The sequence below is a fragment of the Carassius auratus genome, chromosome 45 (genome assembly GCF_003368295.1).
Source record: "Carassius auratus strain Wakin chromosome 45, ASM336829v1, whole genome shotgun sequence".
Taxonomy (NCBI): domain Eukaryota; kingdom Metazoa; phylum Chordata; class Actinopteri; order Cypriniformes; family Cyprinidae; genus Carassius; species Carassius auratus.
Window position 1 is genome coordinate 17,105,041 of NC_039287.1, and position 23,361 is coordinate 17,128,401.

The 23,361-nt window shown below is 43.5% G+C and overlaps 1 protein-coding gene and 11 non-coding genes across 12 annotated transcripts; 1 reads left to right on the top strand and 11 right to left on the bottom strand.

The window, feature by feature from the left end:
• Positions 1 to 94: 94 nt before the first annotated feature.
• trnav-aac (transfer RNA valine (anticodon AAC)) lies at positions 95 to 167 on the bottom strand. Its single transcript has one exon. It is a non-coding gene; the product is annotated as a tRNA-Val (tRNA).
• Positions 168 to 2,274: 2,107 nt separating this feature from the next.
• On the bottom strand, positions 2,275 to 2,348 carry trnav-aac (transfer RNA valine (anticodon AAC)). The gene has a single exon. It is a non-coding gene; the product is annotated as a tRNA-Val (tRNA).
• A 1,242-nt stretch (positions 2,349 to 3,590) lies between these two features.
• On the bottom strand, positions 3,591 to 3,663 carry trnav-uac (transfer RNA valine (anticodon UAC)). The gene has a single exon. It is a non-coding gene; the product is annotated as a tRNA-Val (tRNA).
• Positions 3,664 to 7,040: 3,377 nt separating this feature from the next.
• On the top strand, positions 7,041 to 10,230 carry LOC113062713 (uncharacterized). Its single transcript, XM_026232681.1, has 4 exons — positions 7,041 to 8,197; positions 8,295 to 9,336; positions 9,427 to 9,574; positions 9,680 to 10,230. Exons 1-4 carry the CDS (start codon positions 7,041 to 7,043, stop codon positions 10,228 to 10,230), a joined length of 2,898 nt encoding a protein of 965 aa, XP_026088466.1.
• A 4,320-nt stretch (positions 10,231 to 14,550) lies between these two features.
• trnas-uga (transfer RNA serine (anticodon UGA)) lies at positions 14,551 to 14,632 on the bottom strand. Its single transcript has one exon. It is a non-coding gene; the product is annotated as a tRNA-Ser (tRNA).
• A 1,034-nt stretch (positions 14,633 to 15,666) lies between these two features.
• On the bottom strand, positions 15,667 to 15,739 carry trnak-uuu (transfer RNA lysine (anticodon UUU)). The gene has a single exon. It is a non-coding gene; the product is annotated as a tRNA-Lys (tRNA).
• A 182-nt stretch (positions 15,740 to 15,921) lies between these two features.
• Positions 15,922 to 16,003, bottom strand: trnas-cga (transfer RNA serine (anticodon CGA)). Its single transcript has one exon. It is a non-coding gene; the product is annotated as a tRNA-Ser (tRNA).
• A 111-nt stretch (positions 16,004 to 16,114) lies between these two features.
• trnah-gug (transfer RNA histidin (anticodon GUG)) lies at positions 16,115 to 16,186 on the bottom strand. The gene has a single exon. It is a non-coding gene; the product is annotated as a tRNA-His (tRNA).
• A 155-nt stretch (positions 16,187 to 16,341) lies between these two features.
• On the bottom strand, positions 16,342 to 16,423 carry trnas-aga (transfer RNA serine (anticodon AGA)). Its single transcript has one exon. It is a non-coding gene; the product is annotated as a tRNA-Ser (tRNA).
• A 3,818-nt stretch (positions 16,424 to 20,241) lies between these two features.
• Positions 20,242 to 20,323, bottom strand: trnal-caa (transfer RNA leucine (anticodon CAA)). The gene has a single exon. It is a non-coding gene; the product is annotated as a tRNA-Leu (tRNA).
• Positions 20,324 to 20,432: 109 nt separating this feature from the next.
• trnah-gug (transfer RNA histidin (anticodon GUG)) lies at positions 20,433 to 20,504 on the bottom strand. The gene has a single exon. It is a non-coding gene; the product is annotated as a tRNA-His (tRNA).
• A 132-nt stretch (positions 20,505 to 20,636) lies between these two features.
• Positions 20,637 to 20,718, bottom strand: trnas-aga (transfer RNA serine (anticodon AGA)). Its single transcript has one exon. It is a non-coding gene; the product is annotated as a tRNA-Ser (tRNA).
• Positions 20,719 to 23,361: the final 2,643 nt, after the last annotated feature.

Sequence of the window (23,361 nt, forward strand, 5' to 3'; positions counted from 1 at the left end):
TGTGCAGGCTCAGCAAAATGCGCATAAAGGCTAAACCTTCTGAAGCCAACTGTCGGCTCAAAGGGGTTCATACATTTCTTCAAAAGGGGACAGCTGTTTCTGCTCGGTTTCGAACCGAGGACCTTTCGCGTGTTAGGCGAACGTGATGACCACTACACTACAGAAACTCCACAGTCTAACGCTAGAGTGCTTTTTGGGCCAATATTTCTACTGTGATGTGCCCGAAAGCAAATAGACAATCGGCGTAATTCCCACGCACAAAAGACAGAGTTCATTCGGCCTGGCAGTCTATGCAGAGTTTCCTGAAACGCTACCCTTGACTTACCTCGGAATTAAACACTTGCAGCTTGATATCAAGCTGAAACCTGCCTTCCTGTGCTAGTCTCAAACTAACAAACCCAAAGTTTCAAGAACACAGGAGAAACTCGAAAATTTCTCTTGGTGATTTTTGTTGGTCAAATTTTCGAGTTTCTCCAATCTTCTTGAAACTTTTAGTTTTTTGAGCCGAGATTTCAAGTTTCTCCAATCTTATTGAAACTCACCACAGGGGTAGCACGTGTCCAGACTAGCATGGGAAATCAGGTTTTAGCTTGATATCTCTTCAGAAAGCTGAGACATGGACTTGCCACGTACAATCTATCCCATTGTAAAAAAAACAGACTGTTTGTGGTCAGTGGAATTCCGAGGGTTTAACACCTCTGGGTGCTTCGGGAGTAAGCGAGGAGCCACCTGAACAGGTTTATTGGCAGATTCGTTGACCATTGTGTTGAATTTCAAGAAGGTTAGCCATGTGTTAGAAACTGCTACGGCTTGCATCATTTTATCAGAAAATAACACTCCAGATGGATGTGTTTTAAAGTTCGTCAAGGGGATAAAAAGGCTACTTGTGGCACGTAGGGGATCAGGGGGACACATAGACAGCTTGCGGTCACAGTTGTTGTATTACCAGTGGACAGAAGCGCAATTAGTGGTCACATAGGCGGTGAGAGGGACTGATGGGCTGTTTGTGGTGACACAGGTGATCATTGGGACAGACAGGGCCGGCGCGCAGGGGTCTAAGGAGGGCCTGCCACGTACCCCCTTTTAGACACCCCTTGAGACCCTGCCTTACGTGATGGCCTAGGTGGAATAAGACCCTTACACAAGAGGACAGAGTTCATTCGGCGTGGCAGTCTACGCAGAGTTTCCTAAAATCTCGTCTTTGGTGTTTCTCAGAAGAAAGCCACACAGGCTTGGAATGTCACAGTTGTGGGTTAGGTTTAGGTCAAACAATGACTGCTCTTTCATTTCTGCATCAACTTTACCTTTGTGACTGTATTAATGCCTATTGGCCCGCAAAGCCTTGGAAGCGTTGAGTTCCTCCTGAACAGAAACCCACCTGAACAATTTTGAAAAAGAGATCCAGTGTTCCCGCCCAGTTCGAACTGGGGACCTTTCGCGTGTAAGGCGAACGGATAACTCTACACTACGGAAACCTGTGGCAAAGGTGTCAGATCTTTTCATCTCATGCATCTTGGAGCGGGAATCAAATTACAAATTGCGTTGCGCTCTTCAGTTCGCAAATCCTTCTATTTTTAGCAGCAAACCGAGAATTTCTCCAGTTGTTTGCGGGAATCCTCTGTGGCCATTTCTTCTTTGCTTTTTTCCCCACTTTCATTTAATATATGTATATTTATGTGTTGTACGAAATATTGGGTCTTTGAGTGCCACCGCCATCTGTTCATCTAAACTACCAGGTCAAAAGTACAGAGTACTGTCTGCGTGGGTATTACCGCTGCCTAGTGTGGCTTAATAATTATCTCTACACCTGTGTAAAGACGGGCCTTCGTGATGCAGAGCTGCTGCTCAACAGAGGGCCACTCAGGCAAATCTCTTTTTTCGTGTTCCTCAGAAGAAAGCCAGACAGGCCTTGGAATGTCACAGTTGTGGGATAGGTTTAGGTCAAACAATGACCTGCTCTTTCATTTCTGCATCAACTATACCTTTAGTGACTGTGTTTCATGCCTCTTGGCCGCAAAGCCTTGTAGAATTGAGTTCCTCCTCAACAGAAACCCACCTAAACGATTGTGAAAAGAGATTCAGTGTTTCCCGCCCAGTTTGAACTGGGGACCTTTCGCGTGTGAGGCGAACGTGATAACCACTACTACGGAAACCCACTTCCTAAGCAAGTCCGAAATCATTGTGTGCAGGCTCAGCAAATGCGCATAAAGGCTAAACCTTCTGAAGCCAACTGTCGGCTCAAAGGGGTTCATACATTTCTTCAAAAGGGACGGCTGTTTCTGCTCGGTTTTCGAACCGAGGACCTTTCGCGTGTTAGGCGAACGTGATGACCACTACACTACAGAAACTCCACGGTCTAACGCTAGAGTGCTTTTGGGCCAATATTTATACTGTGATGTGCCCGAAAGCAAATAGACAATCGGCGTAATTCCCACGCACCAAGAGGACAGAGTTCATTTCGGGCCTGGCAGTCTATGCAGAGTTTCCTGAAACCTAACCCTTGACTTACCTCGGAATTAAACACTTGCAGCTTGATATCAAGCTGAAACCTGCCTTCCTGTGCTAGTCTCAAACTAACAAACCCAAAGTTTCAAGAACACAGGAGAAACTCGAAAATTTCTCTTGGTGATTTTTGTTGGTCAAACTTTCGAGTTTCTCCAATCTTCTTGAAACTTTTAGTTTTTTTGAGCCGAGATTTCAAGTTTCTCCAATCTTATTGAAACTCACCACAGGGGTAGCACGTGTCCAGACTAGCATGGGAAATCAGGTTTTAGCTTGATATCTCTTCAGAAAGCTGAGACATGGACTTGCCACGTACAATCTATCCCATTGTAAAAAAGACAGACTGTTTGTGGTCAGTGGAATTCCGAGGGTTTAACACCTCTGGGTGCTTCGGGAGTAAGCGAGGAGCCACCTGAACAGGTTTATTGGCAGATTCGTTGACCATTGTGTTGAATTTCAAGAAGGTTAGCCATGTGTTAGAAACTGCTACGGCTTGCATCGTTTTATCAAGAAAATAACACTCCAGATGGATGTGTTTTAAAGTTCGTCAAGGGGATAAAAAGGCTACTTGTGGGCACGTAGGGGATCAGGGGGACACATAGACAGCTTGCGGTCACAGTTTTTGTATTACCAGTGGACAGAAGCGCAATTAGTGGTCACATAGGCGGTGAGAGGGACTGATGGGCTGTTTGTGGTGACACAGGTGATCATTGGGACAGACAGGGCCGGCGCGCAGGGGTCTAAGGAGGGCCTGCCACGTACCCCTTTTAGACACCCCTTGAGACCCTGCCTTACGTGATGGCCTAGGTGGAATAAGACCCTTACACAAGAGGACAGAGTTCATTCGGCGTGGCAGTCTACGCAGAGTTTCCTAAAATCTCGTCTTTGGTGTTTCTCAGAAGAAAGCCACACAGGCTTGGAATGTCACAGTTGTGGTTAGGTTTAGGTCAAACAATGACTGCTCTTTCATTTTCTGCATCAACTTTACCTTTAGTGACTGTATTAATGCCTATTGGCCGCAAAGCCTTGGAAGCGTTGAGTTCCTCCTGACAGAAACCCACCTGAACAATTTTGAAAAAGAGATCCAGTGTTCCCGCCCAGTTTCGAACTGGGGACCTTTCGCGTGTAAGGCGAACGTGATAACCTCTACACTACGGAAACCCTGTGGCAAAGGTGTCAGATCTTTTCATCTCATGCATCTTGGAGCGGGAATCAAATTACAATTGCGTTGCGCTCTTCAGTTCGCAAATACCTTCTATTTTTAGCAGCAAACCGAGAATTTCTCCAGTTGTTTGCGGGAATCCTCTGTGGCCATTTCTTCTTTGCTTTTTTTCCCCACTTTCATTTAATATATGTATATTTATGTGTTGTACGAAAATATTGGGTCTTTGAGTGCACCGGCCATCTGTTCATCTAAACTACCAGGTCAAAAGTACAGAGTACTGTCTGCGTGGGTATTACCGCTGCCGTAGTGTGCTTAATAATTATCTCTACACCTGTGTAAAGACGGGCCTTCGTGATGCAGAGCTGCTGCTCAACAGAGGGCCACTCAGGCAAATCTCTTTTTTTCGTGTTCCTCAGAAGAAAGCCAGACAGGCTTGGAATGTCACAGTTGTGGGATAGGTTTAGGTCAAACAATGACTGCTCTTTCATTTCTGCATCAACTATACCTTTAGTGACTGTGTTCATGCCTCTTGGCCGCAAAGCCTTGGTAGAATTGAGTTCCTCCTCAACAGAAACCCACCTAAACGATTGTGAAAAGAGATTCAGTGTTCCCGCCCAGTTTCGAACTGGGGACCTTTCGCGTCCCAGCCGAAAATAGTTAAGCTTAACTTCTCTTAACTTTTCCCATTCATTCTCTGTGGTAGTGCTTAACACTACGGATGTGATATATTTGTGGCCACACGTAGATTCCCCGGCGCTGTTTCGCCTCTTCCGTGGCGCGGAATTCAAACAGCCTGGTGTCATCTGTCAATCATTCGTAGCGAGTGGAGGAGGGGAGGAGACCAGCTTCACGATCGGAGAGATATGTTTACCGAATTGTTGTACAAAACAAAACAAGTTTGCTGACAAGCATTAACTGTCTAAACTACCTTCGCAAAAGTTTTACCTCAGGTGACCGCTGTTTTTACGTAAGAGTGCGAGATCAACACAATTAACGTTAAGCGAGAAGGTAGGTTAAGTTGAATGTTACTTTAGCAATATTCACTTTCTGGATTGTAAATATTTTATCATATAAATTACATGTATATTCTCATTTAATGGTATTGTGTTAATTGTGTTGATTGGTTTGTGATGTTAGGAAATATTAAACCAAACTCATCGTTGAAAATACAGCAGTTATTTTATATAATTGTTATAGTTTCTTTGTAAGAGTCAATGTTTCATAATTAATCTCTAAGTACTTGTTAAATTTTTTTAAAATGTTAACAATGCAATATGATACTCATAATGTAATTCATATGTATTAAACACACATATTACATTTATTACATATATATTCTATATTATTATATATATTACTAAACTGTGTGTATATAAAACAACATTTTGAATTAGTTAAACTTGTTTTAATATATACATGTACACATTTTCATATTAAAAATATATATACTTACTCATATATTGAGTGGATTAAATAAATATTAAATAACACTTATGCTCTAAGGCTGCATTTATTAAGGAAAAAAACTGTAATATTATGAAATATTATGGCAAGTTAAAATAACTGCTGCTGATAACTGTCTTATTTCACTATATTAAGTATTTTTATGTGGTCATGATTTCAGAACAGCATCATGAAGAAAACTGTTTTTTTTCCCCGGGAGATACAAGGTGTCTTTCAGGAAAGGCCCATCAGGCCATTTACGCCGGGACCCATCAGAAGAGGCAAAAAGAATTAAAGACAACCCTTCACTGCAGAACAAGTCAACACCTCAAAGAGAAGATCTGGTCAGGATGAATGCCCGTTCTGTTGTCTTACAGAGAGGAGGGGATGTCTCTGACAAGCAAGACGTGTTGGGAGAATATATTCTACAGTTTGGCAAATACAAGGGCCAGTCTTTCAGGTGGTTACTAGAGAATGATGTCGGCTATGCTTTGTACCTGTCCAATAAGGTTGAGGAAGAAGAACAGGCTGGGTAGTTCAACCCAGAGGGTCCTTGCAAAGATAGTCTAATTTCCTTTATTGAATACTCAAGAAGCTTTAAGGAAATTGATGACCTTAAACGGTATCTGTCTCAAAGGACAGATCCATTGCCAGTTTTGATGGAGGAAGACAATACTGTTGGATTTGGAACAAGAGCTCAAGACACTTGGAGACAAATTTGGGATACCAGGGCAGAAGGATATGCTTTCTTTATAATAAAGCAGAAGTGTGTTCCAGGCAGCAAAATGTACAACTTGCAGCAGTATCTTTTAAAACAGCAGCAACAACAGCTGACGATAAACAATCCTCCGGTGCCCCCACCATCAGCTTCCACTGCAAGACCACTTGTTTCTTCCAGTACTGCTTCTGATCAGCCTGGTAAGTTAATAAAATTCATGCAAATGTGCTTATATTGTTACTTAAAGCCTACTGATCCATTGATTTTGTTTTATAGTGATGGAGGAGGATGAAGAACTGGAGAGGATAATGCTGAGTCTGTCTCCAACAAAGTATCTCACACAGCTGAGTAAGTGAATCACAAGTCACGTCATGTATGTTATACAGAGCCATGTCAAGTTCAGCATGTTTTTGACACATGCAATTGCACATACTGGAGCAAAAATTTTCAAATTATAATGCTTAATTTTCAGGATCATCTGCAGCCACGGGATCCACAGTCTTGTCTACAGCAGGTTACTTTCCTAATCAGATTCAGAGGCTTATTCTGTTACATATAGACTTATCCTCCATTTTTGAATTTAATTATCTTATTTGTTGCTTTGGCAGTGTTCTTGTCTGTTCTAAAAAACATGTTTTTTTTGTTCTAACTATAATTAAGGGTTGAACATACCAGTGGTGAGGGTGAGTGCACTTCATGAATTGTATGCATGGTATTTAAAGTGTCATTTGCTGTTATAAGTGGAATGTTTACTTACAGAGTTTTGAACATTATTAGAATTTTTATTCCTAGAATAAATAGAATGATATAATAAACAATGATTCATGCGTTACATTAAATAAGTCATTTAATGTAGTCAAGACAATTAAATACACATCATGTACATTCAGTTTTTTAATATATTTTTTATTTCCTCCTTTTCCTGTTCCGTGCAGGTCTGCCGCAGCCTCCATCAACATCAGTTCCTGTGTGTAGGCCTTCTTCACGGGGTGAAGGCTCTGTACCACCTGCAGAAACACAATCAACACCTGCACCAATGCCATCTGCACTGACTGAAGCCCCTCTTCTCAGCTACAAAAAAGGTAAAGACAGTTAAATACACATCATGTGCAATCATTGTTAATACACACACACACACACACACATATCTTTTTTGTGTTCCATGCAGTTCTGTCGACATCACATGCAGTCTCTAGTTCTCCCAGTCCCAGTATGCCTTCTTCACAGACTGATGTGCCTGTACCACCTTCTGCTGCACAATCAGCACCTACAGCTCCTGCATCAATGCCTTCTGTACAGAAAGAAGCACCTGTTCCTAGCTACTTGCAAGATATCAGCCGCTGGAACTGCTCTCTTCAACAAAGAATTTGGATGAAGACAGAGATGGAATCCATGGGGCTCTGGCCAGGATCACACCCAGTAAGACACCTCATGAATATGGTCTCCTTATGGCGCTATCCACCTCAGCCTGAGCTTAAAGAGACAAACACTGGCCTTCCATCACCCAAATACTTCCAACTCCATCCCTTTTTCATTTGGAAACCTGAGCACAGTATAATGGAAAGGCTTAGGAACAATTACATCCTGCCTTGTCTTTACAGATGTCAAAATCCAAACGTTGTGTCCTCTGGTGTGGGAAGACCCAGAGTGATCCTTGGTATTACTGGGCAATTTTACATCCTTGCTTCACGTCTGTGTTGTAAGGCATGCAAAAGATACTGGTTTGCTGATAAACCTCAGTGGCCGGACATTCTACCACAGCGATTCAGAAACATCTTGCCAGCCTTCCTCACCCATAAGAAGGCAATCTGTAAAACAGTGATGGATGAACTGAGGCGCTCTGGAAAATCCCCTAATGACATGGCCAACCAGCTGTCTGAGGTGCTTCACCTTAAATTTGAAAGAGCACATCTGGCTTACCTTCTCAGTGTGCAGAATGTCAGGGATGCTGAAGCAGGGCTGTATGGTCAGAAAACCATCACTGGGGCACTGAGGAAGGATGACACACCTGCACCGTTTGGGGATTACGGAGACACTGATGGGTGGAATGGGGTGTCTGTCTCTGCGCACTATTTAATAGAGTGCCTCCTTCATGAATATCAGCGGCAGGAAGCAGCTCTCACTCAGCTCCTACAAGGCACTTTTGGACAGGTGTTCAGGTCAGATCACACACGCAAAGTTGCTAGAAAAGTGACCCTCTTATCTGGCACGATGTCATCCTATGCTGTGATGAATGAGAACTGGATGATTCTGTCCCGGGTGATGCTGCAGAGTGAAAGTGAGCAGTCATTGGAGTCAATGTACTGTGGGCTATCAAATCGCTACAGTGCTGCTGGTATTCCCAAAGCCAAGTACCAGTGGGTGGACAGGTATAAATCATCACATCTAACCAAACATTACATCAAGTGGTGTAAGCAAAGGTTATGAATACATTAAAATGTATTTTTTCCCCCTTTATGTACTTAGGGACTGCTGTGCCGCTTTCAGAGTGATGGACCCAGGACCTTATGAGCACCAGCAGTGGGAAGCCTGGAGGACCACAGAAGCTACTGTGGCAGAGGTTACATCAGGAAACCTCAAGAATTTACATGCCGCTTGCAGGAAGTTCAACGAGGACATGGTTGTTAAACTGGACTTGTTTCACTTTATGCGGCGGTTCACCAGGGAGTGTGTTTCGGAGCACCATCCTCTGTATGGCTTTTTCTGCCAGTTCATCTCTTCTGCCTTCTCTGTAGTTGATCAGGGTGACCTGGAGAAACTGAAGAACGCATACAGATTATGTGGTATCGAGCCTGCTAATCCCACCAAGCTGCACATCAGAGAGCATTGTAGGACAAAAGTGCCACATCCCAGAGAGCTGGTTCAAAGGGTGGAAGAAGTGTTACACCATTTCTATCTGGCAAAGGATCCCAACAACATCTTCCTTTTCAAACCCTCAATGTTAAAATTATGGTGGATTCAGCGTATCCACATCCTTAGAGGCTGCCTGAGTGATCCTGAGGTGGAGGAAGGAATCCTCTACAGATATGGTGGGACCCTACAGCTGAATCATGTCAAGGGTGATGGAGCTGCTGTGCCCATTTGGATCCCTGTGAGAGGCACTTCACAGCAGGAGGGGTTTCATTTCCACCAGGCTCAGTGGGTAACTGGCAATCGTGTCTCTACTGAGTTGTTCCAGGCACAGGGTATGACTGGTGTGGCACGCTGGAATTATCAGTGGCTGGTGGACCTGAAGCAGCCTGGGGTTGTCTTACCTGGAGTGTTTGACCCTGTTTTGATGATAGAGTTAAACAGGGCATCTATAAAAGTGACAGGGCAACCCAAATATCCAGCCTTGCACATCTCCAGCAGGGACACAGGAGAGAGGTTTGGCCTGCAATATGTGGAGCCAGGTTGTCGACCTGTGCCTCTTGACTTTGACAAGCACAAAAGCAGGAAGACAGACCTAGGAGATGTGGAGATGCAAGAGGAGTCTTCATCTGGCGTTCCGTTCTCATTCCCATCTCAGGTATGCCTTTAAAAAAAATGTATACGTTTTTTTTTTATTAAAAAAAATAAATTTATAATTCTCACTTGCATATTGCACTCATTTTTTTAGGAATGCTTAAAGGATACCTCTTCTGCTGAGACCCCTCTTGCTGCAGAACCAGAGGCTACCTCACAGGCTGTCATTTTTCACCAGTTTCCTACACCAAGTGCTGTGACAGTGAAGGAACAAACATCAGAGGAGTGTCTTTTAGTTGGAGGTAACTATATAATACATACAGGCGTCAATGTGTGTAATCTGTCTGCCTCATCTATGGACACAGAAAACATATACTTAAGTTAGTAATTTTGTGAATCTCTTTTAGAACTCCCAAGCACATCACCACTGCCTGTAGCTGCTTCTCCCTGTTCTGCTCGCACTGGACCTATTAAGACCGGTGGCCGAGTTTTTGTGTTAAACCATAATAGATGGACGGATCCAATGAGAAATATCATTGATGGTCTGCTGGCCAAGCATCATGGGAGCAAGGATCTCCTTACAAAGGTTGATGCTGAATATGCTGCTATGGTACAGAGTGCCTGTACTGACCCCAACAGCCTTCTGCATTCCACCACAAAGCAGCACATAAGCAGTTACATAAAACACCTTGCTAAAAAAAAGAACACTAATGCTTGTCTCAATACCAGCCCAGAAAATCTCTTGGAGACACAGCAGTTATGGCAGCGTCTTCACTCAGGCAGTGAAACAATCAGTGTCCCAGTGACAGTACTGGCACCTGCCCCAGTCAATCCACCTGCAAAGGCTGTTCCTGAGGCTGTCCCTCTGGACCAGACAGCATTCGAGAAGATGGTGAAGGACATCATAGAGAAGCAGCAGGCAGTTCAGCAGCAACAACAATTGCAGGTGCTGCAATAAAAGCAAACCAGATCCTGTTTAGCCTGTGGCCAGCCTAAGTCTCGATACATGGGTGATGGCTCCTCAATACATTTCTTCTATCAAGGTAGTGATGTTAAATACTTCTACTGCTCCAAGAAAGTATTTGACACACAAGCCCCTTTCACACTGCACGTCGGACCCGCAATATTCCCGTAACATTGCCTGGTCCCCTTCTGTGTGAAAGCAACCACGTCCCGGAATTGATTGCCGAATTGAACCCGGGTCGGGGACCTAGTAACATTGCGGTAATCGATCCGGAACGAGCGCTGTGTGAACAAAAGCCAGATCTAATTCCGTATCGAAGTGATGACGCGCGTTATCGCGCGACTCTTTTACCGGCTGTTTTGAAGTAAGATCAACATTCGCGACGAAAACATATGTGCAAACTGTAATGAAGCAGAGATCAGTTAGTTCCTCACTTTCTGCGCTGACGCCGAGATCGTTTGCTTGCTTCAGTTAAAGTATAACGTGCCAAGCGTTGTCGACTCGTACATTACACGTCACGCGCTGATGTCACGTGTCGTTACGGGATCTTCTAGGGTTGTGTGTGAAAGCACGCACATATACCGGGTCATCACTGGCAGTGTGAAAGTGCCAAATCTAGCGACCAGGGAACAATTACAGGAACATCAGTGCATCCATGGCAATGCCCCCAGTTACCTTCAAGAACTCCTTACTCCACAGACTTCAGTACGTTCCCTCCGCTCCACAAATACCCACCGGCTCCGTCCCCCTAAGACTAAGTCCCGTACAATTGGGGACAGAGCCTTCTGTGCCGCGGCCCCTCGGCTCTGGAATGCTCTTCCTGAACACTTGAGGGCTCCACAAACGACAAATGGTTTTAAAAAGGACTTAAAAACGTATCTTTTTAAAAAGTTTTTCAATGTTTAAAACTTTTTTTCATGTTTAATTTTGTTAGTTTTAGTTGGCAGTTGTTTTTTAACTTAATTTTTAGATTGTGTTTTTTTTTTCTGCTTTTATTGTAGCACTTTGAGATTTTCTTTAAATTGTAAAGTGCTTTATAAATAAAATGTATTATTATTACTTTACCCCTGTATTTGACGGAATGGCAGTGTGAAAGGGGCTATATTCAGCAGAGGGCCTGACCAACCCCAGAATGCCTTTTGAAGATTTTGCAGAGACTCCTTTTTTTCAGCGGGAACTGGAGGCCTCTAAGCAGAGAGGGACAGAAAGGAAGAGGGTCACTGATGAGAGAAGCAAGCGGAAGTCAGCAGTGGAGCATCCTACTGGTCGTCTGTGCAGATTCTGCCACCTGCCACTGAAACAAGGACTCAACAGTCCTCATATTCACACTAGTTTACCTGGAGTGGCAGGCAAATACATTTACTGTCCTGCTAGTGTTTTCTCTTTATCAGGCTCAGGGAATGAGAGCAGAAATGCCATGGAGAGACTTTCAGCAGTCTCCATTCTATGAGACTGAGAAGCAGAGGTGGATAAACGAAAAAAAAAAAAAAGACTTCACTGTGCTACAAAACAATATTTGAGATCTGGGCATGTCATTTGCCAAAGACATTCTTGCACAAGGTTATGTAAATAACCTTTTCCATTTTTTTTTTATAAATTATTTCATTTATTTCCATTTGTTCATTAAAGCACAGAAAGGATTCTTTTATTCTATTGCATTGTATTTTAGTGAGGTTTTATTTTGTTGACTTGCATTGTTAATAACTGTTATAACTAAACTGTCTACATAATTATTTAATTTTAAAAATATTTTTTTCTTGTTTTTTTCCCCGTTATCCACAACTTTAGATTATATTATCATTATTGTTGTTGTTGTTATTTAATCTATAATTGTAAATTATTTTATTTATATTTCAGTTCATTAAAATACCAAAAGTAATATATTTTATTGTATTGCATTGTATTTTAGTGTTTTTATTTTTATTTTATTGACTTGCATTATTTTATCTTGCCTCATAAACACTATATGTTAATAACTGTTGCTATTAAACTCTTTTTTAATTTAAAATATGTGTTTCTTGTATTTCCCCCCGTGTTATCCACAACTGTAGATTTTATTATTATTACTGTTGTTTAATCTGTAATTTTAAATTATTTATTCCCATTTGATCTTTAAAATACCTGAAACATTGACCTTATTTCCATTGTATTTTAGTGTTTTTTATAAGTAAATTTTATAGACTTGCGTTGTTATTACCTTTCTCAGATTTGTAAACACTAAATGCTAATCACTGTTACTATTAAATATATATAATTGTTCATAATTATTTAATTTACAACACAATTTAATTGTTTTTCCTGTGTTCTCCACAGCTTTGGATTTTATTATTGTTGTTGTTTAATATATAATTATTTAATGTATATTTATTCAACTATTATATATTTTGGTAAGTACTGTACTTTAATAATTAAATTTTTCAGTTTTATGTAATATATGAATTACTGACCTATATATATATATATATATATATATATATATATATATATATATATATATATATATATATATATATATATATATATATATATTCTGTTCATAGTTATACAAATATAAAATTAATTTCTTTCAAAATAAAGTCCTGAAATATTACCAAATGTTATTTTTTAATTATTCAAATTGTTCTATATTAAAAATAACTTCCCTATAATAATGTAAATATTTATTAAGATCGTTGCACATTTTAAGTGTATCTGGATGAAAAACGAATACAAACTTATTTTATGGTGTTTGTGGCCGAGACGGGATTCGAACCTCTAATTCTGTGTATTTTTTACGTCCCGCCTCCCTGGAATTTCCTTCGTTCCTATTGGCTAGTCAGCACTCTACACCTATCCGCGACTGGCCTTCGCGTGTGAGGTGAACGTGATAACCACTACAATATGGAAACCCACTTTCTAAAGAAGTCCGAAATCGTTGTGTGCAGGCTCGGCAAAATGCGTGTAAAGGCTAAACCTTCTGAAGCCAACTGTCGGCTCAAAGGAGTTCATACATTTCTTCAAAAAGGGACAGCTGTTTCTGCTCGGTTTCGAACCGAGGACCTTTCGCGTGTTAGACGAACGCGATGACCACTACTAACAGACAATCGGCGTAAGTCCCACACACAAGAGGCCAGAGTTCATTCGGCCTGACAGTCTATGCAGAGTTTCCTGAAACGCTACCCTTAACATACCTCGGAATTAAACACTTGCAGCGTGATATCAAGCTGAAACCTGCCTTCCTGTGCTAGTCTCAAACTAACAAACCCAAAGTTTCAAGAACACAGGAGAAACTCAAAAATTTATCTTGGTGATTTTTGTTGGTCAAATTTTTGAGTTTCTCCAATCTTCTTGAAACTTTGAGTTTTTTTGAGCCGAAATTTAAAGCTTCTCCAATCTTCTTGAAACTCACCACTGGGGTAGCACGTGTCTAGACTAGCATGGGAAAGCAGGTTTTAGCTTGATATCTCTTCAGAAAGCTGAGATATGGACTTGCCACGTACAATCTATCCCATTGTAAAAAAAACAGGCTGTTTGTGGTCAGTGGAATTCAGAGGGTTTAACACCTCTGGGTGCTTCGGGAGTAAGCGAGGAGCCACCTGAACAGGTTTCTTGGCAGATTCGTTGACCATTGTGTTGAATTTCAAGAAGGTTAGCCATGTGTTAGAAACTGCTATGGCTTGCATCATTTTATCAGAAAATAACACTCCAGATGGATGTGTTTTAAAGTTCGTCAAGGGGATAAAAAGGCTACTTGTGGGCACGTAGGGGATCAGGGGGACACATAGACTGCTTGTGGTCACAGTCTTTGTATTACCAGTGGACAGAAGGGCAGTTAGTGGTCACATAGGCGGTAAGAGGGACAGATGGGCTGTTTGTGGTGACACAGGTGATCATTGGGACAGACAGAACTGGCGCGCAGGGGTCCAAGTGGATATTAAATTATGTTGTGGGATAATTAAATATATTCTAAATAAACTACAAACTTAAAATTATATAAATTTATTTTGTTCCCACGTTCTTTCTTGTAACACCTCCCTCTCAGTGACAACAGCTGACTGAGCGGCTCTTTATGCAGCTCATTATGCAGGGCTTTTGTAAATCACAATGATATTCATGATAGTTGACGCCTACTCGCATATGACTTTTGCCAACAAAAAGTGTTTTAGAAAATTTAAATAAATGTATTGTTTTCTGTAAGTGAGTAAACAAGATGATTTTCACATAATTTACAAAGAAAAATTCTAGGCTACAAGCTCCAGTTCTCAGTTAGGACAAAGGACCATAGAAAGCACAATTACCATCACAGAAAGCTAAAGCAATACTGCAAAGCCCTCCTGTAGTCGGCAGTGTTTGAACCTGCGTGGGGAGACCCCAATGGATTTCAAGTCCATCACCTTAACCTCTCTGCCACGACTACGTCTAGTGGTAGGCTGCCTGCCCCCTTGTCTGGTGGAGCCCTGCACAGGCCAAGCGTCAAAAACAAAATTAAGAAGAAAGATGAGGTGGTAAAAAGAAAATTCAACCTTCCCGTACACACAACGGCAGATGGTTGCCGTGACTCGGATTCGAACCGGGGTTGCTGCTGCCACAACACAGAATACTAACCACTATATGATTTTTTTTTTTTTTTTATTGAATAAATTAATCAATTCAAACATACATATCAATTATTCACATAGAAAAATACATAAGATTCTTTCTTTTACATAAAAAACTTCTACTTTGAATTGACAGACATCTTACTTACATTTAAAAGAAGTCATTAAATAGTTTAATCTTTTAAAAAAGACCATTCAATCCCCAGCTCTTTGAAAACCTTTAACACCTCCTGAGTAAAAATATTATAAAAAACATCAATCGTTTCCTCCAACTTAAAATAATAAAACAGACTTTCAACATATTTTTCTACTTTTCTCCTGAACACATTCCATACATCGATTAAAACATTTTCCTTTTTCATCACCACTCTTCTTTCCCATATCGAACTTTTCATCAGCATTACAAGTAAATTAATCAGCTTCTCATGTTTACATTTCTCATTTATGCCCAACATTAACACCTTTTCCCACTCAAAGTTCCCATTTCCTTCTCCTCTCAAAATTAAAATCATGCTTTTACACCTCTCATTAAAATCTTTCAGCTTATCACAATATAAAAACAAGTGTAAAAACCCTTGTCCCACTGAGGAGAAATCAGGCTGCCATGTGTTATCCTATGTAATGAGGTTTTTCAGTGCTGGGCCTGGGGACTGACAGCACTGCACAATTTGGAGGTCTGTCTTATTCTACTCACTCTGTGAGCATGCTTTCCTAAAGAGCTGACCATCAGAATCAGGTGTGCCGAACAAGGGAGATCCCCTGGAGCAGGAAGGAACACCGCTCCAGTACAGAGTCACCAGAAGAGATGGACCATAGTGATTGCAAGTTGAGGCCACTAAAAGCGACAGACCTTCGCCAGAACAGGGACTTGAACCCTGGACCCTCAGATTAAAAGTCTGATGCTCTACCGACTGAGCTATCCGGGCTCTTGTGGAGCATGGGCTTCTCACGTTCTATATAACAGCTTTTACAACAAGCTGCCCAGAAGAGACGCAGGGGTCACGGGATGAAGGCTAGAAGCAGTTATGGCACAGAGAGCGAAGGGCAAAGGACCATATAAGGCACAATTACTGTCACAGAAAGCTAAAGCAATACTGCAAAGCCCTCCCGTAGTCGGCAAGGATCGAACCTGCTCGGGGTGACCCCAATGGATTTCGAGTCCATCGCCTTAACCTCTCGGCCATGACTACACCTAACGGTAGACTGCAAGCCCCTTTGTCTGGTGGTTCCCTTCAGAAACAAAATCAAGCAGAAAGATGAGGTGGTAAAAAATGTTTAACCTTCCCGTATACTCAAAGGGTTGCCGTGACCCGGATTCGAACCGGGGTTGCTGCGGCCACAACGCAGAGTACTAACCACTATACGATCCCGGCGTGCCACTGGCTCACCAAACACAACCCCTGGAGCCCGGATACAAGAAGCACTAGTGCCGTGTTTGTCCATCGAAGAGGGACTGGACATTTCGCAAATCACTGCGAGGACCGTGAAAAATGCATGGACGCTTGTCCTCACGGACATCAGCAAACAGCGTAGTCAGCAGGATTCGAACCTGCGCGGGGAGACCCCAATGGATTTCTAGTTCATCGCCTTAACCACTTGGCCACGACTACAGAAGTAGACCAATTTCTGCTCAGTTTGTGTGCAACACTTCTGTCTGACCTATTTGCAACCAACCCAGCTCATTTAGCAAGCAGAGATTGCAAGCTAGCCCTGCAAATGGGAAGAACAGCGGTCCCACTGAGGAGAAATCAGGCTGCCATGTCTCATCCTATGTAATAGGGTTTTTCAGTACTGCCCCTGGGGACCGACAGCACTGCACAATTGGGAGGCCTGTCTTATTCTACTCACTTTCCTAAAGGGCTGACCGTCAGAATCAGGTGTGCATTGGGGACATGCACTGATCCCCGGGATCAGGAAGGAACATTGCTCTAGAACAGAGTCAGCAGAATCAGAATCAGAATCAGAATCAGAATGAGCTTTATTGCCAGGTATGTTTACACATACGAGGAATTTGTTTTCGTGACAGAAGCTCTGCAGTACAACAGAATGACAGCGACAGAACATAAAACACATAATAAAAGAATAAAAAATACAAATAAGTAGATAGTGAATGACAATATACAAATGACAATTGTAGGCAGGTATATTACAAAATGAAGTTATGTACGTACATATATATTGTGTGCAAAATTTAAGTGTATACTAAGTATGTGTGTTAGATAAATAAAGTGTGTGTGTATATAAATATAAAGTGTAGTGTGTTCGCCGTTATTATCAGCTGTTCATAAGATGGATTGCCTGAGGGAAGAAACTGGTCCTGTGTCTGGTCGTTCTAGTGCTCAGTGCTCTGTAGCGTCGACCAGATGGCAACAGTTCAAAGAGGGAGTGTGCTGGATGTGAGGGGTCCAGAGTGATTTTGACAGCCCTTTAGCTCACTCTGGATAAGTACAGTTCTTGAATAGAAGGGAGGGTTGTACCGATGATTCGCTCAGCAGTCCGGACTACCCTCTGTAGTCTTCTGAGGTCAGATTTAGAAGCTGAGCTGAACCAGACAGTTACTGAAGTGCAGAGGATGGATTCAATGATGGTGGAGTAGAACTGTTTCAGCAGCTCCTGTGGCAGGTTAAACTTCCTCAGCTGGCGAAGGAAGTACAACCTCTGCTGGGCCTTTTTTACGATGGAGTCAATGTGATTGTCCCACTTCAGGTCCTGAGAGATGGTGGTGCCCAGGAACCTGAATGACTCCACTGCAGTCACAGGGCTGTTCATGATGGTGAGTGGGGGGAGTGCAGGGGGGTTTCTCCTGAAGTCCACGATCATCTCCACTGTTTTGAGGGTGTTAAGCTCCAGGTTGTTGAGACTGCACCAGACAGCCAGCTCTTTTACCTCCTGTCTGTAAGCAGACTCGTCACCGTCCTGAATGAGGCCGATGAGTGTGGTGTCGTCTGCAAACTTCAGGAGCTTGACAGAGGGGTCCTTAGATGTGCAATCGTTGGTGTAGAGGGAGAAGAGCAGTGGGGAGAGAACACAGCCCTGGGGAGCTCCGGTGCTGATTGTACGGGTGCTGGATGTGTATTTTCCCAGCCTCACTAGCTGCTGCCTGTCTGTCAGGAAGCTGTTGATCCACTGACAGACGGAGGTGGGCACGTAGAGCTGATTTAGTTTGGGCAGGAGGAGGTTTGGGATGATCGTGTTGAAGGCCGAGCTGAAGTCCACAAATAGGATCCTCACATAAGTCCCCGGTCTGTCTAGGTGTTGCAGAACATAATGCAGTCCAATGTTTACTGCATCGTCCACAGACCTGTTTGCTCTGTAGGCAAACTGAAGAGGATCCAGCAAGGGCCCAGTGATGTCCTTCAGGTGGGCCAGCACCAGTTTTTCAAATGACTTCATGACTACAGACGTTAGAGCCACAGGCCTGTAGTCATTTAGTCCTGTAATTTTGGGTTTCTTAGGGATGGGGATGATGGTGGAACGTTTGAGGCATGAAGGGACTTCGCACAGCTCCAGCGATCTGTTGAAGATCTGTGTGAAGATGGGGGCCAGCTGGTCAGCACAGGATTTCAGACAGGCTGGTGTAACACAATCTGGGCCTGGTGCTTTTTTCCTTTTCTGCTTCCGGAAGACCTGGCGCACCGCATCCTCGCTGATCTGAATGGCAGGTGTGGGGGAGAGGGGGGATGCAGGAGGTGAGAATGGTGAGAGTGCTTGATTGGAGAGGTGTTCAGGATGGGTTGCAGGAGCTGTTAATGGTGTGAACGGTAGTTTGGAGAGGCATTCAGGGCTGGTTGCAGGAGTTGTGAAGGGTGTGAATGGTTGTGTGGGGAGGCGTTCAGGGCAGGTGATGGGTGTTCTTTCAAACCTGCAGTAAAACTCGTTCAGATCGTCTGCCAGTCGTTGATTCTCTACAGTGCTGGGGGGTGGTGTCTTGTAATTGGTGATCTTCTTTAGACTTTTCCACACTGATGCGGAGTCGTTGGAAGTGAACTGAGTCCTTATTTTTTCAGAATAATTCCTCTTTGCCACTTTGATCTCCTTTTCCAATGTGTATTTAGCCTGTTTATACAAGACATTGTCCCCCTTCACGTAAGCATCTTCTTTGGCCTGACGGAGCTGTCTGAGTTTTGCAGTGAACCACGGTTTGTCATTATTGTAAATTATTTGAGTCTTTGTAGGAATACACATATCCTCACAGAAACTGATATATGAGGTTATGGTCTCTGTGAGTTCGTCCAGATCGGTGGCAGCAGCTTCAAAAACACTCCAATCAGTGAGGTCAAAACAAGATTGTAAATCCTGCTCTGCTTCATTAGTCCATCTTTTTACAGTCCTTGATACAGGTTTAGCTGATTTTAGTTTCTGCCTGTAGGACGGTATAAGATGAACCAGAAGGTGATCAGAACGTCCCAAAGCTGCTCGTGGAACAGAGTGATATGCATCCTTTATTGTGGTGTAACAGTGATCCAATATATTACGGTCTCTAGTGGGACAAGTAACATGCTGTCTGTATTTTGGCAGTTCACGGGACAGATTGGCTTTATTAAAGTCCCCGAGAATGATTAAAACAGAGTCCGGGTGTTGTTGTTCTGTCTCTGTGATCTGATCAGCGAGTTTCTGTAAAGCTGAGCTCACATGCGCTTGAGGATGGATGTAAACACTGACCAGAATGAACGAGTGAAACTCCCGCGGCGAATAGAACGGCTTGCAGTTAAGAGATGGACCTTAGTGATAGCAAGCTGAGGCCTCCAAAAAGAAGACTGACCTTCGCCCAAACATGGACTTGAATTAAGCACACCACCTTCTGCCCTGTTGTGTGTAACACTGATGCCTGACCTACTTGCAACCTAGCTAGCGGAGATTGTAAGCTAGTCCTTGAAGCGGGTAAAACAGCAGTCCCACTGAGGAGAAATCAGGCTGCCATGTGTCATCCTATGTAATGAGGTTTTTCAGTGCTGGGCCTGGGGACCGACAGCACTGCACAATTTGGAGGTCTGTCTTATTCTACTCACTCTGTGAGCGCGCTTTCCTAAAGAGCTGACCATCAGAATCAGGTGTGCCGAACAAGGGAGATCCCCTGGAGCAGGAAGGAACACAGCTCCAGTACAGAGTCACCAGAAGAGATGGACCATAGTGATTGCAAGTTGAGGCCACTAAAAGCAACAGACCTTCTCCCGAACAGGGACTTGAACCCTGGACACTCAGATTAAAAGTCTGATGCTCTATCAACTGAGCTATCTGGCCTCTTGTGGAGCACTGGCTTCTCACCTTTTATATAACAGCAGTTTTACAACAAGCTGCCCAGAAGAGACGCAGGGGTCACGGGATGAAGGCTAGAAGCAGTTATGGCACAGAGAGCGAAGGAGGGCAAAGGACCATATAAGGCACAATTACCGTCACAGAAAGCTAAAGCAATACTGCAAAGCCCTCCCGTAGTCGGCAGGGTTCGAACCTGCGCGGGGTGACCCCAATAGATTTTGAGTCCATCGCCTTAACCTCTCGGCCATGACTACACCTAACGGTAGACTGGTGGTTCCCTGAACAGGCCAAGCTTCAGAAACAAAATCAAGCAGAAAGATGAGGTGGTAAAAAATGTTTAACCTTCCCGTATACTCAAAGGGTTGCCGTGACCCGGATTCGAACCGGGGTTGCTGCGGCCACAACGCAGAGTACTAACCACTATACGATCCCGGCGTGCCACTGGCTCACCAAACACAAACCCTGGAGCCCGGATACAAGAAGCACTAGCGGCGTGTTTGTCCATCGAAGATGGACTGGACATTTCGCAAATCAGTGCGAGGACCGTGAAAAATGCATGGACATCAGCGTAGTCGGCAGGATTCGAACATGCGCGGGGAGACCCCAATGGATTTCTAGTCCATCGCCTTAACCACTCGGCCACGACTACAGAAGTAGACCAATTTCTGCTCAGTTTGTGTCCAACACTTCTGTCTGACCTATTTGCAACCAAGCCAGCTCATTTAGCAAGCAGAGATTGCAAGCTAGCCCTGCAAATGGGAAGAACAGCGGTCCCACTGAGGAGAAATCAGGCTGCCATGTTTCATCCTATGTAATAGGGTTTTTCAGTACTGCCCCTGGGGACCGACAGCACTGCACAATTGGGAGGCCTGTTTGTCCATCGAAGAGGGACTGGACATTTCGCAAATCAGTGCGAGGACCGTGAAAAGAGCATTGACACTTATCCTCATGACCTTCAGCAAACCGGGTCGGAAGGATTCGAACTTGTGCGGGGAGACCCCAATGGCTTTGTAGTCCATCGCCTCAACCACTCGGCCACGACTACGGAAGTAAACAAACTTCTGCTCAGTTTGTGTGCAACACTTCTGTCTGACCTATTTGCAACCAACCCAGCAGAGTCAGCAAGCGGAGATTGCAAGCTAGCCCTGCAAGTGGGTAAAACAGTGGTCCCACTTAGGAGAAATCAGGCTGCCATGTCTCATCCGAAAAAAGGAGATGCACTGATCCCCGGGAGCAGGAAGGAACATCGCTCTAGAACAGAATCAGCAGAAGAGATGGACCGTAGTGATAGCAATCTGAGGCCTCCAAAAAGAAGACTGACCTTTGCCCAAACAGGGACTTGAATTAAGCAGACCACCTTCTGGCCTGTTGTGTGTAACACTGCTGCCTGACCTACTTGCAACCTAGCAAGCGGAGGTTGTAAGCTAGCACTGGAAGCCGGTATACAGCAGTCCCACTGAGGAGAAATCAGGCTGTCATGTCTCATCCTATGTAATGGGGTTTTTCAGTGCTGGGCCTGGGGACCGACAGCACTGCACAATTGGGAGGTCTGTCTTATTCTACTCACTCTGTGAGCGCGCTTTCCTAACGAGCTGACCATCAGAATCAGGGGCATGTTCATGTTCAAAATGTTGCGCAACGTCTTGCTACGGTTTCCGGGTTGAACGTCATGTTTCCTGGAAACGGAGTGCACCGGTGTGCAATGGGGTTTGAGATGCGTTTTCTCTTGTTTGGTAGATGTGTCAGAACTGCAGTCCAATCAGCAACAACATGTATATAAAGCACGCAGTATTAAAGTGAACTCGCACAATGTCTTCAAGGAAAATAATGTACAAATGTATTCGTTGCAGCTCAGTATAAGCAACAACTGAGGATATTAGAAGGCATGTTTGTCGCAAGTTTTATTGTAAAAATATAACATATCAACATAATGATAGTTGTTTATTTTTAGCTTCATTGCAAGTGTAAGACATTTGTTATAGAAATAAACAATGGTAATTAAGTGCTTTTCCTAAAAATGAGAAAGAAAATACAGGGTATTAAAACCGTATGAACTACAAATAAAGTCAGTATGTGAGGCTAAATAGATGGCTCCGAAAAGTCTTCACAAAGAACACAAAGAATGGCCTTCTCAGCTGCCATAGCTGCAACTCTTGCGTCATCCGAACAGTGTGTTCAACGCATCACCGTTTCTGTTTAAAAAACGTTGTGCAACATTTTGTCAGGGCTGAACGTAGCCCAGGTGTGCCGAACAAGGGAGATCCCCTGGAGCAGGAATGAACATCGCTCCAGTACAGAGTAAGTAGAAGAGATGGCCTAGAAGCAGGGATGTAGTGGAGGCTAAACGCACGTAAACACCGTTTACGCACCTCCCAAAATTCGGAAAAAGCATTTACCCACCTCCAATGTGCGTTTATCCACCTCTGAATTGAGTATATCCACCTCTAAATAGCCTACAGTTCCTATGACATTTTAAATTAAGCTTATATCTTTTAGTTTCATATTGTTCATTACTAGTTTCATAGGTTGTTTGTTGTTAAAGACGAAGTCTTTCATATTGCGCTGTAACTTGTCAGTGTTGACCAATTGCTTGCCGTGTTGCAAGTAGTAGTGGGAAGTTCAGATTCATTTTACTGACTCGGATCTTTGAGTCAAAATGAACTAATCTTTTTCTCTTCCCATCTCTATGGGACTGAGATGAAGAATAAAAGACTAGGACCACACCTGTTGATTCAGAACCCATATGTTGTGTAATCCGCATGTGCGGTCAACACAAAATGAAAAAAATCACTCTCTGAGACAACTCGATAGTCTTGAATCATATTAAAGATTCGTTCAAAATGAACGACATGCAACAGACCAGGCACGTGCACACATAAGCTGTGTCCAAATTCAAGGTCTGCATCCTCCTTAGGATCCTTCCTACCCGGTTGAAGGAGGATGGGTCCTCCGACGACCACAAAAACCGGAAGTCAGTGTTTGTGAATTTGGACAGCCTACCCTTCTTTCAGTTTTTAAAAAACATCGAAAATAATGCTCCTCCCCCACTCCGCTACAGCTCGCTTCGTCCTGCCGAAAAGAATTATGGGATAGGTAGGACGCGAAAGGATCCACCACACCCATCCTTCCAATTCGGGGAAAAGGAGGACGCATTTGTGGACCGCATTTGAAGGATCCTACAAATTTGGACAGCCTTCGTCGCGGCGCTGTGACGTAACATCCTTCAAATGCGTCCTCCGAAGGATGTAGACCAGGCCCGTCGTCAAGGGGGGGCATCGGGGGGCAGTGCCCC